At 39.1% G+C, this 18,604-nt stretch overlaps 1 protein-coding gene across 6 annotated transcripts in view; it reads left to right on the top strand.

Annotated features, from left to right (window-relative positions):
• The first annotated feature begins 117 nt into the window (after nt 1–117).
• Nucleotides 118–18,604, top strand: part of LOC113676053 (spectrin beta chain) — a 43,152-nt gene continuing 24,665 nt past the window's right edge. Inside the window, exons 1-27 of one of the 6 annotated variants that reach the window (XM_089193441.1) lie at nt 118–732; nt 1,972–2,071; nt 2,894–2,961; nt 3,055–3,168; nt 3,738–3,808; nt 3,987–4,067; nt 4,519–4,634; nt 4,743–4,855; nt 5,689–5,873; nt 6,525–6,707; nt 7,513–7,555; nt 7,636–7,767; nt 8,014–8,096; nt 8,605–8,743; nt 9,434–9,640; nt 10,205–10,384; nt 10,794–10,994; nt 11,346–11,441; nt 11,989–12,102; nt 12,803–12,970; nt 13,188–13,234; nt 13,720–13,910; nt 14,417–14,532; nt 14,999–15,085; nt 16,225–16,296; nt 17,931–18,061; nt 18,347–18,406. In XM_089193441.1, coding sequence (XP_089049567.1) covers nt 610–732; nt 1,972–2,071; nt 2,894–2,961; nt 3,055–3,168; nt 3,738–3,808; nt 3,987–4,067; nt 4,519–4,634; nt 4,743–4,855; nt 5,689–5,873; nt 6,525–6,707; nt 7,513–7,555; nt 7,636–7,767; nt 8,014–8,096; nt 8,605–8,743; nt 9,434–9,640; nt 10,205–10,384; nt 10,794–10,994; nt 11,346–11,441; nt 11,989–12,102; nt 12,803–12,970; nt 13,188–13,234; nt 13,720–13,910; nt 14,417–14,532; nt 14,999–15,085; nt 16,225–16,296; nt 17,931–18,061; nt 18,347–18,406 — 3,221 coding nt within the window. In that variant the 5' untranslated portion in view covers nt 118–609. The remainder of the gene's footprint in view (nt 733–1,971; nt 2,072–2,893; nt 2,962–3,054; nt 3,169–3,737; nt 3,809–3,986; nt 4,068–4,518; nt 4,635–4,742; nt 4,856–5,688; nt 5,874–6,524; nt 6,708–7,512; nt 7,556–7,635; nt 7,768–8,013; nt 8,097–8,604; nt 8,744–9,433; nt 9,641–10,204; nt 10,385–10,793; nt 10,995–11,345; nt 11,442–11,988; nt 12,103–12,802; nt 12,971–13,187; nt 13,235–13,719; nt 13,911–14,416; nt 14,533–14,998; nt 15,086–16,224; nt 16,297–17,930; nt 18,062–18,346; nt 18,407–18,604) is intronic. The other 5 variants (XM_089193443.1, XM_089193444.1, XM_089193442.1 and 2 more) reach the window with 5 other exon arrangements.

Here is an 18,604-nt window from a genome sequence, read left to right as displayed (position 1 = left end):
GGTGTTTCCCGCGCCTTCCACTCAGAAAGACTGGAACGAGACTGACATTTTTTTTTCAAACATGTATGCTTTCTGTCAATCACTCCTAATAAGGAAGTGCGAGAATTCGAACTCGATACCAACATTCCATTACGCTATCGTGTCACGCTTATGGAAGCGTTTCTCGTTTCCTAGCAGCTTCTGATATTGCTTTCCTTGGTTTATGATCATAATCATTTATAAATATTGGATGGGTCTTCAGGACGTTTTAATTGGAAGAAGTCTTGTGGTTTGTTTGTACGCTCTTGGCAGTTAAGGATCACATAAACATCGCTCGTGATTTGCTCGTCGTAAGGTCAACATTTGGAATAATTTTCCTAATTAGGATTCTCTTTAACTGCACGAAGCTTTCTATCTGTACTGACAGGAAAGGATACACTAAGGAGGATGAACTGCGAAAGGAAATTTCATTGGCGTTAAACATAACCATATATCCATGATATAATGGACTGGAGCGACGAATGTGTTCTCACACAGTAATTAGTAAGGCGCGAGATACAAAACTGTTTACAGTTCGCGGTTCAAAAGTTTGATCAGGATTTTCTTTTACATCGACTTGGACACACAATTATGTCTTATATTCCTCCACCAACACCGACCTTCGAAAAAGATAGGATAAGAGCGTTGAAAAATGAACGAATCAACTCTCAAAAGAAAACTTTCACTAAGTGGGTTAATTCCTTTCTTGACAAGGTGAGTTTATCTCGATGTGATCTTGACATGTGCAAAGCCTCCACCGGAATATTTGAATACCAATTTTGTTGATAGTAACTTTACCTCTTCTATTTAGGAATTAATTTTACATGTTGAGCGTGCCGAAGGGAATTTTTTTTTTGTCGCAAGAGGTCTTCTTCAAAGCTGTATTTTGATCTAGCTTTAAAGAACTTTCTAGTATAAACAAGCGGAACTTTTTAAACATGGCATAGGTGTTCTCTGACAAGTTTGCCTTGACTTGTTTTCACTTGCGAAGTTACAAGGCACTAAGTATAAAAGGATGTGGGTAGCTTTAGAAGTCTCATCTAAGTCTGTCATTTCTTGGGCAAAATTTTTCTTCACCTCCCAAAAATAGTAGGTATCAGTTGGCATCCTTGGAAAAATTAAACCCAAAAAGTTTATTTTATTTTCAGCACCTTTGCAAAAGATATTTGTGGGGCTACATTTCATGCATTTCTTTTCAGATAAAATCCCTCTTTAACCCTCTTCAAGACCATTAGATTATGTTATATCAACCTCAACTTGCATGTTTAAACAAAATGTTTAAATTTAGATTTTCAACAGCTATAATCATTCAAGTCTTCTCATTCAGAAAAAAGCATACCCTCCTTTGGAGCACATACCTGTCAAAGCTAAGGGAGGTTGGGACCCCCTTCCTTGGGGTTTTGCCATTTGAACCTTTACACACTAACACCAATGCATAAATTCTCAATACTGTTCCCCATACATTTTCTATGTTATTGACAGAGAAAATTTTCTTTACAATCAAGAGCTTCTTTAGTTAAGGATCATTTCTTCTATTCTCTCAACCTCAATATTTGATTCATTGTTGTGTAAAGAGAAATTACATGTATTTACTGCACAAGGTGCTCTTTGGGCTTGAATGGTTAAAGCCACATCCAAATGTATCTGTTTTCATTTGAAAACGCAGCTGTTTTCAATGGATATGGCTTCTGTCCTCAAGTATCCAATAAAAATGATTACTGATAATGGAACTTTTAAAAAACTCTCTCTGGAGTGGAATTTTTGAAAATGCTGCTTTCATGTGTACGTCAAACTATCGGTTCAAATCCAGTCCATGCAAATAATAGTGAATACGTATGTGTCAAGTATGGAAAGTTGGGTTATTGTTTAAAAGTTATCATTTTCAAATTGATTCCTTGTGTACATGTGGACGGTGAAAACAATGCATTTGACATGAATCTTGATTTGTTCTAGCACAACAGCCATGTAGATGACCTATTCACTGACCTATCTGATGGCAGATTATTAATTTCTCTTCTTGAGATTATTTCTGGTGAAAAACTGGGAAAAATTGGTAAGACAGCTAATTTTTATACATAATTTCTGGAGTTTACTTCTCAATACAATGTGTAAACATAATCATTAAGTGGGTTAAGTGGCTAATGCCCCATTCACACCAAAGCTTAAACATGTTTAAAAGTTGTTTTGTTAAACACAGTTTAATTTTTTTTTTCTTCATAGAAACTATTTAGCCGAATATTTTTGACTTGAATGTAGCACATTGGAAATGCAAGTTAGAAAGTACTTGAATCCAATGGAAAATCAAGTTTTTCAGTTCTCTGTTTATAATTTTCATTCAATGAAAACCAGTTTAACAAAACATGTTTTGCTGGTGTGAATGGGGTATAAGATCAAACTCTCTGAACTGATAAACAAAGTACATGTAATGTCGTCAATATTGGTGACTGATATTTTGACAACCTGAGCAGAAGGTATCATCAGATTCAAGTGACTAGTTGTTGTTAGTCAAATGTTTTAAGAACAAATTTAAACAAGTTTATACAAATTTAAACGAGTTAATATAAACAAGACTTAGAGAACTTTTGACAGACATAACTATTTGCTTAACTCTGATTATGTCTTCTGCTCAGATTGTCATCATCACCGACAACAGTCCTTCTCAGGATTACACTCACCTGAGTAATCAGACTACACTATCACATTTTATACCCAGGTTCAGACCATTTACTGTATTACATGTAATGTCTATAAAATTTAGGGGAGAATTTCTAACTAAATCATTGAAGTTTGAGGGTCAAGGTCTTAGTTGGAAATTATTATTAGTTCATTTGCTACTGTTCATTACAACTTACCACTGAATACTTTGTCCTTGCAGCTCGTGGAAAGCTTAGGGTGCATAAGATTGAAAATGTGAACAAAGCCCTTGAATTTCTACAGCGCTCTGTAAGTCTGATACCACAGAACTTTCATCTCCTGTTTGATAACATTATGGATATTATATGTGATATTTTCTTTATATTTATGCTGTAAATGCAGGTGAAGCTTGAGAGCATTGGAGCAGAAGATATAGTGGATGGCAATGAACGTTTAATCCTAGCTGTGATTTGGATGATTATTCTGCGATTCCAAATTGCAGATATTTCCTATCAGGTATAATGATATATTTAAATATTCACAAAACAATAGAACCCTCCCTCATTTCTGTACTGCACGCAGTAAGAGTTTTTTATAGATCTTCACATACAAAGATAAAAGATCATTGTCATGTGTACATCAAAATAAAATTCACTGTGTATTTTTGAAATTTTGAGCAGTTAAGTTGTTTCCTAAATGGAGGTAACTCTTGACACCCAAACACCAGTATCAATTATCTCTATAGTTTTCTCATACTTGTACATCCCTTTGGTACTAACAAGGATAATTTGTTTAACAGTGAAAGTTTCTTAGGGTTGGTGATCATTTTGCTTTTTCTAGTGATCTTAATAAATGAATCAGCCACATAAATGTAAGGAGAAAATACATGCTGGTCACTCTCTGGGTTTAAAGGATTAAAAGTGGGTATTTAGTCCCAGAAAAAGTGTTCCTTTAAAAGAATGCAAATAATTTCTGAACATCTACCCTAGACCAAAGTTTGTGTTCCCCTGATTAGAGATTTCCCACCATACTTTTCATCATACAGTCAGGCTTATTTCACAAAACAAGTGACTTTACGTTTTTAGGATGAAATGTCTCAGGAGAAAAAGTCTGCCAAAGAGGCCCTCCTGCTTTGGTGTCAAAGAATGACAAGAGGGTAAGATCATATTTGACTTAAATAATCTACAGAACTTCTTAGACACTTGTAAGTAAATGTTACAAACACTGTTACACTGCAACTGGAACATATTTTACCACCAGCCAAATGTTTTGTACAATCTTAACTCCATAATAAAGAAAATTGTTTTATTGTTATTATTATTATTATCTCAAAGGTATCCTGGAGTTGACATCCAAAATTTTACCACAAGCTGGAGAAATGGTTTGGCTTTTAATGCTCTCATTCATAAACACAGGTAATTTTACCCTGACATCGCTTCAAATGATATTTATAACAACATTTATTTTCAGGTGATTGTACAACAGTTGCTTCTAACCCTACCATTCCCAGATCTCAAATTGGTTTCAAATTGAGCTGGAGCTTTCTATCATGTATAGAAATCAGGAGTAAATAATATTAAGTGTTTTAGTAAATATCCACTCGTTGTCAACTGTTCAAAACTTAACAGTGAGACAGACACATGTTCCAGTATTACTTTGTTTATGGGGACAATCTGTTCGGCCATTCCTCCTTCTCACAGCTAATCAGATTACAGAATTTTTGTGAATGCTAGTTGATTAATACTCCCGCATATAACAGTAAACTTTATCAACCTGCAATAACCTTTTGAAGTTGAGTGTATTACTGTGTTAGGTGTTAAAATTTCAACCTAAATATTTTGTATACATTTTTCCCCCTTTTTCCAGACCTGATATAATAAACTATGGTACCCTACGCCCCAGCCAGCATGAGGCAAACTTGAACAATGCTTTCAATGTTGCGGAGGAGAGATTAGGAATTGCCAAACTATTGGATGCAGAAGGTTGTTACCATTATTTTTTTTCTTTGTGATTACTGTATGCATTTGAGATTCAAGTCTTTCTCAGTCACTTGATTTGTTTGTTTGTCTTTTCGAATAATTTCTCTTCAGATGTGGACTGCCCACGGCCAGATGAGAAGTCCATCATGACATATGTGTCAATGTATTATCAATATTTTGCCAAAATGAAGACAGAAGAAACAGGAGGAAGACGTATTGCAAAGGTGCAAGACATTTAAGGATTTTATGATTCTTATTAAAAGTATTCCATATCACAGTTACAGCATCTCTTGTGCACGAGTTCTCCTTTTGAAGCAGCAGTGAAGCTTTAAACCATTGACAAGGGCTAGAGTAAGAGGAGAGCAAATAAGCCATTGGAGACTTGGAATGGAATGGGAACAAGTTCTGCTTCTAGTTAACCAGCTCTCAGTTGTCTTGTTTAACCCTTTAACTCCCACGAGTGACCAAGACAGGATTTCTCCTTACAATATCAAGCAGATAAGTGATGAGAATAACGAAAATTATCAGTTAGGGGATCATGAGTTGATCCAACACCAAATTCTCCAAACTGACATCACAAGAACAGTATTGGCAGACAGTTGGGAGAATTACTAATGGGATCTTGGGATTTAAAGGGTTAAGTGAGCAGAAATCTGTTACTTTGGGCCTTTCTGCAACGGTAGACAAAACTAGAATTGTCCCCACAAAATCAAAGGACAGATTTTGTCATGACAAAGTTTTGCTTTGTCTGTTGCATTGGCATAAAGAATTTCAAAGCCACAGCAATTAGCACTGCCTTTAGAGCCAGAGCCCTAGCCAATCTTTCCCCAACTCATCTCAAATCTTCCTCTGGGCAGAGAAACTCCCATCCTGCAGCCATGTTAAAGAGGGCCTGCTTTATTCTAGAATGTACAGTGCACATGCTTACCTGTGCATCTAGGTTTACCTTAGTGACACCCTGTAGTCTCTTTTCAATCACTCACTCAGCTAAATATTGACATGATAAACTTTTTTTGTTCAAAATGAAAATCTTTGGATTTGATCATTCTGTCTACAGATCCTTGGGATTTTAATGGAGGTGGAACAGATGGAGAAGACGTATGAACAGATGGTGTCAGACTTGTTAAACTGGCTTAACACTAAGATTGTAGAGCTTGGTAGGCCATTCCAGAAGTCTATGTTAGCAGTTCAGAGGGAGATGGCATTATTTAAGCATTTCAGAACAGTTGAAAAGCCACCAAAGTAAGTTGACTTGCATGAACTAATCTTAAATTGTTCAAAGCTGATGTAGCCCTTCAACCCTTAAGAGCAACCAGCCTTTAACTTCTCCTCTAAGCATTACTAGTGAATGAATCATAAAGGTCATGAGAATAAAGATTGTGATCACCAACAAAACAAGCTCATGATTATTAAACAAATTCTCCATGTTAGCACTATAAGAAATTTATAGAGAACAATATGGAGAGTATGCATATTGATGTCAGGGGGTGGAATGTGGTCAATTTATGGGTATATTAGTCTTTTTTATAGCCATTTTTTAGATCGCGTTGCATTATGAGCTTTTTGAGACCTTGCAATGATCGTGAAAGTTAGGTTGCCATAATACTCCTTTAAAGTATTGGAAAAACAGGTTAAATTTTTTTATTATGACAATTGCAGTATTCTTTTGCAATTTTGAATTTTCACTTTGTAGATGGCTACATTGGCAAAATTCCAAAATAATTTAAGATGTTTGTTCCATAACTGTTTCATTCTGACCTAATAACAGACTTTCCTTGATTTGTTTGAGCTTATGTGAAGAATAGCTGATTCCTTTATTTGCCTTTTGTAACTGCTGGTCTTCTGATCACTTTTTTTTTTCTAAGTCGTTATTATTTTTCTTCCCAACATCAGATACTCAGAACGAGTGAATATCGAAGCCCACCTCTTTAGCTTACAAACGAAACGAAAGGGTAACAATCAACAACCTTACATACCCCCTGAGGGTAAATTGGTGATGGACATCAACAGGGCGTGGCAGGTTATGGAGAGTGCTGAACATGACAGAGAAATGGCACTACGCCAGGAATTGATAAGGTATTGTATTTACTCGAGAGAGTGTCTCCCTTCTTCGGAGATGCCTTGCATTTTGGAGTCATGTGCACTGCTGATAATTACCATCGTCGAATATACCCCTTAAGATTTCGTGTATGAATGCTCCCAGGAGCGAGCTTAAGACAACCTACTTGTTGGTGGGGCTATATACAAGGTTCTTATGTGACACGTGTTCAGCATATACTGGGGAAAGGAAGCAAAGCGCGGGAAATCGTGGCGACCAAGTCGTGATTGGTGTTGGTGTTGCATCCAATTGGTTGAGAGAGTGACGCGAGTTTTCTGAACCAATCACAGAGCGAAGTAAAGCAAAGCCAATGAAATCCCGCATTATTCATAAAACTCATTGAAAATTTCTCTATCGAATACCAATTACGTATGACAACTAACTTTTCTTTGGGGGGAACGAAAAGTGTCATTTTAAAAAGGTAAACACAAGGCTAGAGGTAGAAACTCCATTGTAACCTATCTACAACACCGTAAGAGCCTCATGAAGATATTTCTGAACGTAATGCTTCCATAACTTGTGATGACACTGACCAAAATAAATTTCAAATTCAAGAGAAAACATTTTAAAGACATGTTTCGGCGCGTGTTTGCCTAAGTTATTGTAATGTTACTAATTTCAAATATCGTGATTCGATTAATCTGATAACGTAATTTTTATGAAACGTGTAAAAGCAAAGTCAACGGATACGACACAATGTACTGATGATGGCATGAGTCATGCTGAAACACGTTCTCTCGTGAATTTGAATTGTTTTTGATGAAATGTCTTTGCTGTTCCTAGGCAAGAGATGCTTGAAAAACTAGCTGACAAGTTCGAAAGAAAGGTAAAGAGTTCAGCTACTATGAGATTTTTTCGTGTGTGTGTGTTTCATTAACGACGGCTTCTGTATGTTTGAATTTTCAGGCTTCCCTTCGCGAGTCTTGGTTGGATGATATGATGCATGTTCTGGAAGGAGAGGCATTGGGTCAAGACGCAGCGACCGTAGAGGCAGCCTTTAAACGACATGAAGCCATAAGTACCGACGTCAAAGCCAGGGTGAGTGATAATAACCTGTAAGTTGCCAGTTTCTTGTGTGTGTATCTTCTGGCGAGAAACCCGACGCAGCACACGCAAACGACACGCACACTGTGTGGTATTAAACGAAAATGCATTACAAAAATGCGCGCAGTTCAGTGCACGCAATCAATCAACACGTATTAAATGCATGTGTTAGGACAAAAGTGCTTGCAATATCACAAAAAATATTAATTGCCATTAAACACTTACCTTTGTGATTTGCAGGAAGAGCGTTTTCAAATGGTCTTTGACCTGGCCCAGGAACTAATTGATGAAGATTACCACAGATCTGATGTTATCAGTGCAAGGTATGGTGATCTGCCAAAACCACTTCACTACAAAGAGTATCAAACTTAATCGCTAGACCCAAACTCGACGTAAAAAATGGAATTGATAATGTTGATAATGATAATTGTAATAATAACAACAATAATAATAATAATAATAATAATAATAATAATAATAATACATTGCTATGTAGCAAACATAGCAATATTTGCTAAGGAAAAAAAACAAAATATATTTAAAAACCTATCGACTTTGAGGGCGAAGTGGGGAGGAATTGGATCCCCAGAACCCTCCCTATGAATCTGCCATCGTAGAAAGGTCACGCCCCCGTCTTAAGCCTTCTTTCCTATTTCACTCCGCGCTGTTATCATGCCCCGTCAGGAACTTTAGGAACAGGCTTTCTAGGCGGAAGAAGGAGCTTTTATAGCGCATTTCATTAGGTTAGCTCTTTTAACAGAACAGACGCAGAGGTCTTTGAACTAAAGAGCTCTGTCGAGGTATCTGACCCAATCTGATTTTGTGTTACAGAGAAGAGGTTATTATGACCAAATGGGACAAGCTGATCGGTATGTTAGAGGCGAAGCGTTCAACTCTGGTGGGTTTTAAGGATCTTGTCGGTTTGTTCAGAGAAATGGATGGTGCACACGGTGACATGCAGGATATTGAGGTACTAGCTGGATAACGAATATGATCTATGTTACATTAAGTTCTCCGTAACCTTCAAGCAGGCCCTCGTTATTAGTGCTGCGCGTGTTTCTCCGCCCGTGGAAAGGTTGGAGACGAGTCGGGGGGGGGGGGGGTTTCAAGCGTTCTCTTAGCAGATCTCTCGCTGTACGTATAAGGACTCCCACTTTTCTCGCGGGGTAAGAAATGCTCGTGTCCGGCGCAGCACTAATATAGAGAATCCTCGCTTTAGACGGTTTCCTTTTTGTGCTTTAGTTTGCCATCGAACTCTTTGATATCCTCTTTTGTGCTTAATAATAATAATAATAATAATAATAATAACTTTATTTAAGTGTCAGTGTATTTTTAGCACTGCTGTGCTAATTGGGGACACTGTAAATAAGGAAACAAATATGGTAAATGAACAGAAACTCGTTAAAAACCCCAACTGGTAGGAGGCAGACCAGTTGGCTATGTACAAAGCGTGCAGGAGTTGAATTCGGGGCCACCGAAGACAAATCCATCCAGTGGCAGGGAGGAGGACTTGAACCCGGGACCTCCGGCTTACAAGTGCAGCGCCCTAACCACTAGGCCACGCTCGCCACCAAGCCACAAGCCTTTGTGACTACGCTTACGACAGCAGATCGAAATCCCCTCTTTTAACCCACGTTCTAAGTGCCATTTTGTTTTGCAGTCGGCTGTGAGATCTGAGGACTATGGCAAGCATCTGTTAGATGTGGAAAATCTTCTCCACAAGCACAGTTTAATTGAATCGCAAATTCAATCTCAAGGAGAAAGTGTCCAGAGAATCAACAACGTGGCGCAGAGATTTATCAAAGCAAAGCATCCGGAAAGCCGGGTCATCAAAGAAAGACAGTCACTTCTTGCTCAAGCATTTGAGGTATATAACTGAATCTTACACAGGGGTTTCAATGGCAGCCGGGTAGCAGATAAATCCGTCTACCTGCTGGTGATGCGCTGGCTATCTGCTTGTAGTCTCTTTGTCATTGGGCTCCTAACATACAACTCTCCTCCACTTTGTTCAAATTGTTTGACTGTTAGAAACAACAAAGAAACAGAAATTGGAATTGCCCTAAAAATGCAAAAAATTTGATTGCAAGAGTCACAATTTATCAGCGGAGCATAGGCCTCCACTTCACTCTCAAGATCTCTTTAGTAATTCTCCCTACTGTCTGCAGTACAATTATGATGTTGGCCTGCAAAATTTGGTATTGGATCAACTTTTACCCCCTAAGTGATATTATTCTTTATTCTCATTAGTTGTCTGCTTGATTTTGTATTGATATTGTTAGGAAAAACTCTGTCTTGGTCACTCATGGGAATAAGAGTTAATGAAACTTATTTTACGTTAACATGGTTATCAATAAGTTTGAAAGTGGTATGAAAATAAGAAATAGTCGGCGGCCAATTACTTGATTTCATGTTAAATCGTTTTCGTCCACAGGCGTTAATTCAGCTAGGAAAGGAGCGTCGCGCAAGGCTTGAAGATTCCCTGAGACTTTACAAATTCTTTGGAGACATGGAGGAAGAGGAGATGTTCGTCAAAGAAACGGAAAAAGTCCTCTCTTCAAAAGATGTTGGAAACGATCTGATAAGCTTGACAAGACTCCAACAGAAACACAAGGTTAGCTGCGACAGAGAATTGGTTGAATGTATCTGTTTGTTGTCGGATGTTGCTAAAACCAAGAACGACCGAATTCGACAAGCGCTTTGATCAGTACAGAGAAGCGACTTTTCAGCGTGAAAAATATCTCGCTATGTTATAGAAGCAATCCCGAATTGGATGGACGCACGCTAGACATTGTCCACTCCTTAATTTTTATGCGAATTACAACAAAATCAAGCATGTGCTGAAAGATGTTTGGTGCGTGTACTTTCCGTTAAAATTTCAGTTTTATCTTCGACGCCCAAAGTGTTTATTTCCTTTTATAATGAGAACATCCGTTCTTGTCTGACTGGAAATTCCTTTTTGCAGCTTTGGGAGAGATAGTTTCCGCTTTGTTTCTGTGTTAATTATTGTTTTAACTCAATAGGCTCTAGAAGCAGAGTTAAGTGGCCGTTTTGCGCATTGTGAAACAGTCTGCGCCAAAGGGCAGTCGCTCGTTGACAGAAGTCACTACGCTTCTAAAGAGATCAGAGCAAAGATTAAACAGTTGCAGAACAACTGGATGAAACTAAGAGAACTTTTAATCACAAGATCAGAGAGATTAAAAGATGCTGCACAATCGTTACAGGTACGAGGTGCTTTTTTGAGGCAGAGTAGCGGGCTGTCTGAGTGATTGGCTCGCTTTCTGCTTCTGACCAACAGACGGTTTAAGCAGGTGACCAAGCCTTGGAATGGCTGATTAACCGAAGGAATGACTGACCTAATGAATTGCTGAGTGAATCAATTAATGACTGACTGACGGACGGAATGGATGACTGACTGGCTTACTGACGGAATAAATAAATGCTTGATTGGTGGAAGGGTGGGTGGGAACATGGTTCGGTGGGTGGGTGGGTGGGTGTGTGAGTTACTGAGTGAATGATTATTTAGTAAGTCATAGAAATAAACGATGAACATGTTCTCTCTGTTTTGTATTTAGTATTACTCAGATTCTAATGACGCAGAATCTTGGATGAAAGAGAAAATGTACGTCGCGAGCAGTGAAGATTATGGCAGGGACGAACAGAGTGCAATGGTGGGTACAGAAATTCCAAGAATCAATTTCCAGCACGGCTGTGCACAAAACCCATCGGTCGTTTATTTATTTCGAGAATTATTTGTTGATCCAGAACCAAATTCTTTAAATTAGCATCATAATAATTTTTTGACAGACTGTAAGGAGAATATACTTGTAAGATCTTGGAAGTGAAAGAGTTAAGCTTATGATATTTATTTGGTATTTATGAATATCAGGCTTATAGGCTCGGTAGTAAAAGAATTCTTTTACAGTTTTGATCATGGTGACGAGGTTGGAAGAGAGCTTATCAGAAAGCGGGTATTACAGAGAGGCTTTGTAGGAAACCGGCTTACCGTAGAGGTTTCGATATTTACACGTGCTTTGAGTTCTGATTGGTTACCTATGTTAAGTAGTATTAATCTGATTGGCTGTTGTAAGTGTTAGGTTTTGGTCTTATAACCCCTCATTCCAATTGTACCCTTCACACCACTTTGGGATATGATCCCTCCGCAATTATGACATTCCGTCGAACATTAGCTGACATTTTCTACTGGTTGTTTTGTAGTCCTTGCTGCAGCGACACACGAACGTGATAGACGAGATTAAAGGTTTTGCTGATGACATGAATCGCTTGAGAGAACAAAGTAAACTGATGGAGAGCAACGAACAGGCGGTTCAGGTGAGCAGAGGACTATTTGATAGTCCTTTTCTTCATCGCTTTGCATGACTCACTGCCATTTCTTCTTGTTACATTTTTACATTTTTACATTTTCTGGGATCAATGTCAGTACCTCAGCAACTGCGCACTTACTCCTCCCTAACCCAACAACAATCAACTGAGAACAACTTAGGGTAAATGTCGGTGCGTAGTTGTTCAGATACTGACGTTAATCCTTTTCTGATTATTGATGATCATAGCAGTATAAAGGACGCGTGTCACATGTGAACCTTGTACTAAAAGGCCTGGCTCACTATTGAGTCTCTGTGGCCCAGTGAGGTAGCATCAGAGCGTGGAATTCACCTCGCATTAATTCCTTACTGGGTTCTCAGAATTTTTCTTCGCCTCACGCTCGTGACAAAACGAAAAACATCGTCCTTCATTTCATCACCGTGTGATTTACCATCTTTTTATTTTATTAACTCTCATGGAGCTTTCGACATTGCAAATCCTAGCAGTATTCGGGGCGCGTGTACCACACGAATGCAGCAAAGGCCAGGTGCACCATAGTCTCTGAGGCTCAATGGTAGAGCATCGGGACGTGGAATTTGAAGGCCTGAGGTTCGATTCCTCTTGGAGATTTAGGATATTTCTTTGTCCCACAGCTCGTGACGAGACGGGAAAACAATTTTTTTTATTTTATTTTTTTCTTTCGCTCTAGACAAAGGTGGAACTGTATGAAGAGGAAGCTGAGGTGGAGACAGACGAAGAAGTCGAGGAAACCGTAGAAAGAGAAGTTATGAAAGACGTTGTACAGGAAATTAAAGTCCCACAAGTAAAAGCTCTGCACCCATTTGCCGGACAAGGGCTTAAAATTACCAAGGGAGAGGTGAGAAGGGGTGAAAATGAAGTGTGGGTGGGGGGAGTTGCGACAGTTTTGGTTCCCAGGCGATTATATAAAATGTTAGCCATTAAATTTGCAGCGAAATTCGCCAGTTTTGCGACCCTTATTCGCCGGTCATAAAGCTCAGTGTTTTTTTGCGCTTGTTAGCATTTATAGTTTTGAGACTATAACGCGATATTTACATTTTTGTTTTTATATTTAGGTATTCTTTTTGATTTCAAAGACGAACAAAGATTGGTGGAGTGTGAGGTACAACAAATTTCCTAACAGTTTATTTCAGCAATCTTTTATTCTTTATTTTGAGTCGAACCAAATGCTCATGGTCTTTCAAATGTAGCCCGATCACGCTAGTAGACCTCGTTTGCAAAAGCCCACACTTGGTTAGGCGACATTTTCTTCAGGACAGTTCAAAAGGTAGGGAGAAACCGAAAGTAAAACGAGCCCGGTGGACTGGTACCCTTTAACTCTCATGAGTGACAAAGACAGAATTTCTCCTTATACTATAAATACAAGCCGACAAGTGATGAGAATGAAGAAAAATATCAACGAGAGGATTACATGTGTATTTGTTGACCTGATACTTATTTCATAAGAACTTGAGTGACAGACTGCGAGGTGAATTACTAATGAATCTTGGGAGTAAAAGGGTTGAAAGAGGCCCGTAATATGATTAGATTTGAGGATAGCACGACTACAAATGTCCTTAATCTTTGATTTTTTTTTCTTCTCTTCAGGCGTTTGACCTCCAAAGAAGCGGGTTACGTCCCTGCTAACTACGTTAAAGAGATTGAGGCCAGGACAGTAAAGAAAACGACAAAACAGAAGGTCATCGTTCCCGAGAAGGTTTTGGTAAAACGAAAAGTGAAGAAGAAAGTCAAGATTCAGAAGCAAAGGGAAGTGAAAGTCAAAACTCCTGAAAAGAAAGGTTGGTAATAGCTTTGGAACCTTCCTCTTGAAAGTATTGTTTCGTAGCGTTCATTTGAGTTTTTACAACTAGGAAAATAAGTTGGAGCCAACTTGTACGACATCTACAATTGTACCTTATGGATAACTACGCAATGGCTAATAGGATTTCATCCAGATACTGTAATAGCTTGCGAGTAAGCCCTCATCATTTGCGCATGGGCATGAAAGTGGCTTTGGGCAACGCGAGCCAGCAAGGGGTCTGCAATGTGTCTATTAGTGCCAGACCCCCAGCAAATCTCTCCCCGACTCGGCTCAAATCTTCCCGCAAGCAGAGAAACGCGCATCTTTCAGCACTAGTAATGAGGCTCTGCTCGAAAGCTAATTTTATAAAGGTAGAATCGCCTTTGAATTGAATCATTACTATAATTGGGCTTTACCACTGCGTTAATGATTACAATCACTTCACAAGTGTGAAGAGAAGACCTTTCAGAATTTTGATCAAAATACTTTCAATGATTCTTATAGGAAAATCTCGCCGACCAGTTAGACGTCATTTCACGGCCCATTTTGATCGCGACAACGTTGCTACGCGTCAGATCTCACTGCAGAACATGTACTCAAGACTGGTGGAAATAGCCGAGGTATTGTGTGCGTTCCATAGAGTACTTTTCGACTGAGTGTCGCAGAAAACCAAAGCTATTACAACGGCTAATCAGAAGAAAGGGAAATACGTTTAAGAGCCAATGAGAGCTTTAAAAAGTATATATATATATATATATATATATATATATATATATATATATATATATGTATATACAAACTGCCTAAAGCGCGGCAAAACGCGGACGACCAAGTCGCGAGTGGTTTTAGTTTTGTATCTTATTGCTGAGAGAGTGGCGCGAGTTTTCTGGACCAATCACAGAGCAAAGTAAAGGGAAAGCAAACCAATCACAGAGCAAAGTAAAGGAAAAGCAAATCAATCGCGGAATACTTTCGACACTCAGTGGAAATTTCTCTATTCTTGTTGTTTAGTTATTCTCCAGTGTTTTTGAGATTTTATTTCTTCTGAAAACATTTTGTCTAACCTTGATTGAATTCACTTTATAGATTCGCCGTGAGAATCTGGAGAACTCCATCAAATATTTTCACTTCAGTCATGAATGTGATGATATCGAGTTTTGGATGAAAAACAAGGTTTGATTCCTTATTGATATCCCATTTCCTACTGGATCAATATCAGTATCTGAGAAACTCTGAACCAACCCCTCCCTTAACTCGACAACAGTGAACTGATAACAATTAAAGGTTAATTTTGAGTTTGGTGAGGGGTAGATGCGTAGTTGTTCACATACTGACATTGATTCTTCCTACCTTTATCTGTTAAATTATTTTAATGACGTGTCCACGATGGAACACGTACATGAAAATGGATGGACCGCGCGAAAATATAGTAGTCTGGGATTATATTACAACTTCCTCAAGTGCCTCGCGCTACTAAACGCCTCGCCCTGGATCCTTAATTAATAACTAAGTCAAAGAATGGAATATGTTTATTGTAGGTCGAATAGTCCGTCATGCTCTTAAGTTAGGCACTGTATTTTGACAGCACCTCTCTTCATTCTGGAGTTAATAGAAGTATTGGTTGATAAAACTGTTAAAGGAAAACTTCTGGGAGGAGGGGTGGGGGGGGGATGGTTACTTGTGAAAGATCAGCAACCCGACTTGGAAGAACAACACTACTTGCTCGCTTCATGTTCAGGAAACCGAAGTGAACTCTACAGGTAGTTGTAAGAGTCAGTCTCTTATTGCAGCCTCACAGTGATACCTAATATTAACGACAGTGATCGTGATGATGCATTTATAAAGCGCATTCTCCGTATTAATTTGCTCTAATGCGCTTTGTAACACTTTTTGGGGGACTTTGGCCTGACTGTATTGAGTAATTTACACTCTGCAGAAAGATTATTCCGCAGGTGTCCCCAATTTAGGAATTTTTGGAAACAAGGCCAAAACACCGGTAGGTACATTCCCTACTCTTTGCGAGAAGTGCGTGGGTTCTTTAACGCCCCCTGCTAATCAGTAGAGAGAAGATGTACGAGACGATGCCTACGGTTTGTCGTCCTCGTCTAAGAAGATTTGAATGTCTACTCATTTGCATTTGTCATGGCAAAGGTAGCACATTCTCGTCAGTTATTTTAAGACCCTAAGGGTTAATCCAGACTGGGGCTCGAACCCACGACCTCACGCACATCAGTCCGGGGTCCTACAACCTTAATTTTCAGCTTTTGATCGTTCTAACATTTGTAATTTAACGTTTTGCTTCGACTAATCAGGAAAGTCAGCTTACTTACAACAGTGCGTCTGAATCAGACAACGACATTCATGTCATCCGCAAAAATATTGAGGTAGAGTCTTCAGCTAATCTGTCATGTTTGTAACTTTTGATTCCTTTTTTTCTGCTCTCTTCATCTCTGGCCATTTTTGTGTTGCTAATTACGTTTTAGAGCAATTTTCAATCGAGTATCGAAAGAAATTCGAGATTGCTATGTTTTGCTGCACTTCGGTCTGATTGGTCCAGAAAAACGGGCGCCGATCTCTCAACCAATCAGATGCAAGACTAAAACCAATCACGACTTGGTCGCCCGCGTTTTCCCGCGCTCTGATTTTGATTTTGGTTTTACAAAACTCAATCGAAATGAGCTCTATCTGTATGTAACAATGCTTACGTTCTAAACTTCTGTAATATTTTTGTGTTGTCTTGTGTTACTGTGTTGCACATAGGTTCTAAGCTTTAACCCAGCATACTCTAATTTGGTTGGAACGAACTCTTACTGAACCTACAGTCACAAAGGTAAAGATGGTTCTCCACAGTCAAACGAAAAGTGGCCTGTCGCGTTATTTTAGCTCGTCATGTAATCCTACCATGGAACAGCGAGAACGATTTCAAGTACGCCTCTATTCTTAATTCTGTACCAGAAACGGGAAAGTCAGCCAATTAAAGACATAAAAAGTTGAAAAGTTTCTCTAAACTAATATGATCCAATAGTAGATGAGAGGAGAGAGTGCTTTGCGGTGTGAAAGTTGGAACGTGTTTCGTTCTGTATAGAACTTAAGTTTTTGAATGGAAAATGTACTTTCGTTCAACGAGAACGCAATGCCAGTGGCAGGCGCTACACGTTAGTTTTCTCTATGATCTATGATTCGGCTTCAGTTTTTACTGAACGGAGAATCCAGGACATTGCAACCATGAACAATTTTACTGGACCTTTTTTCTCTTTTTTATTTCGGGCTGTTTCTGTTTCACAACTGTACACGATGTTTGTTTTGTGTCAGATCCATGCTATTCTTCCTAAAATGTTATCACAGTTCTTGTCCATTTGTGTGAGGCACTATCGCACAAAGTACTGTTTCAAACATCCTCAGAATTAACTCCTTCACTCCTCGGAGTAACCAATTTGTAATTTATCCCTACCATCTCGATACGTTGTCAAGCAGAAAGATGATGTAAAGAATTAAGAGAAAGTTATCAATTAGTGCATATTGTTTGAATTGACATCAAGAATTATGATCAAAAAATAAGAGCTTAGTCATTATTTAACGCCGGGGGGGGGGGGATTTTGGCTGTCGCAATAAAATTTACCCGATCCCCAATGAGGCCTGTAGTATTCTAACGATCTCCCTCATTGGCAGTCACTTCTCATAGCCGTCCCCTTCTACTATGTTCGCGACGATTGATTCCCCCGCCATTACCCCTGACAACTGTGTGATCCCGCCCGAAAAAACATTCCGATCCTCTCTCCCTCCACAGACGAAAAATAATGACCGGTTCCGAAAGAGAAATGTATAGCAGAAATTGAGGAGAGTCGATATTGAGTTACAGGAGTGAAGGGGTTATAGAGAAGATTCGTGTCTTTTCACAGTAGCAAACGCACCTGTTCCGTGACGTGTTAAAAGCACATCTATTGCACCAGTGCCTACATCAGGGGAAAAAATGGGAGAAAGTTGTAAAGCCTGTTTGCCTTTTAAACTGTGTACACAGGGTCTCACGACAGAGCTAACAGCTAACAGCAACCGTATAGCTGAGATAAACTCGTTAGCAGATCAGCTGATAGACACGGATCACAGGCATTCGGCTGCAGTGAAGAAAAGGAGGAAAGACGTAAACGACATGTAAGAGTTAAATAAGAACATTTTTTTTTAATTTAGTGTTGAAGGTAATCTGGGATTGCTTCTTCACTTGGTGATTGGTTTAGAAAACTCGCGCCACCTCAACCATTCAGATGGCTTGTGATGACTGAATGATCGTTGAGATAGTTTTGGTTTTTCGACACCCAATTGAAAATTGCTCTAACCTCCTCCTGTAGAAACACGGTTTGATTGTTGTTTTTTAAGGACTGGGAGTTCTTGTCAAGTTAAGCTCATGGTCTTATGTATCCCCTTGTGTTTTTCTTGAAGGTGGGAAAATCTTCAGCGCTTAAAAAAAGCCAAAGAAGAGGAACTGCGTGAAAAACATGGGTAAGAACACCTGGTGTGCGAGCAGGTGCTCATTGTAGGCGCTTCGACTGCCGGTGAGAGGTCTGTGAGGGATCTGGGCCGACCACTTGCAGAGTTCTCGCCTTCCAGCGTTGCATAAGGCCTCAAACTTGCTTGCGGGCGAAGAAACGCTTTCATTGAAGCGTTAACCCTTTAACTCCCAAGATCTGATTGTTAATT

The sequence above is a fragment of the Pocillopora damicornis genome, chromosome 14 (genome assembly GCF_964200805.1).
Source record: "Pocillopora damicornis chromosome 14, jaPocDami1.2, whole genome shotgun sequence".
Lineage (NCBI taxonomy): Eukaryota > Metazoa > Cnidaria > Anthozoa > Scleractinia > Pocilloporidae > Pocillopora > Pocillopora damicornis.
This window is presented reverse-complemented; position numbering and strand designations above follow the sequence as displayed.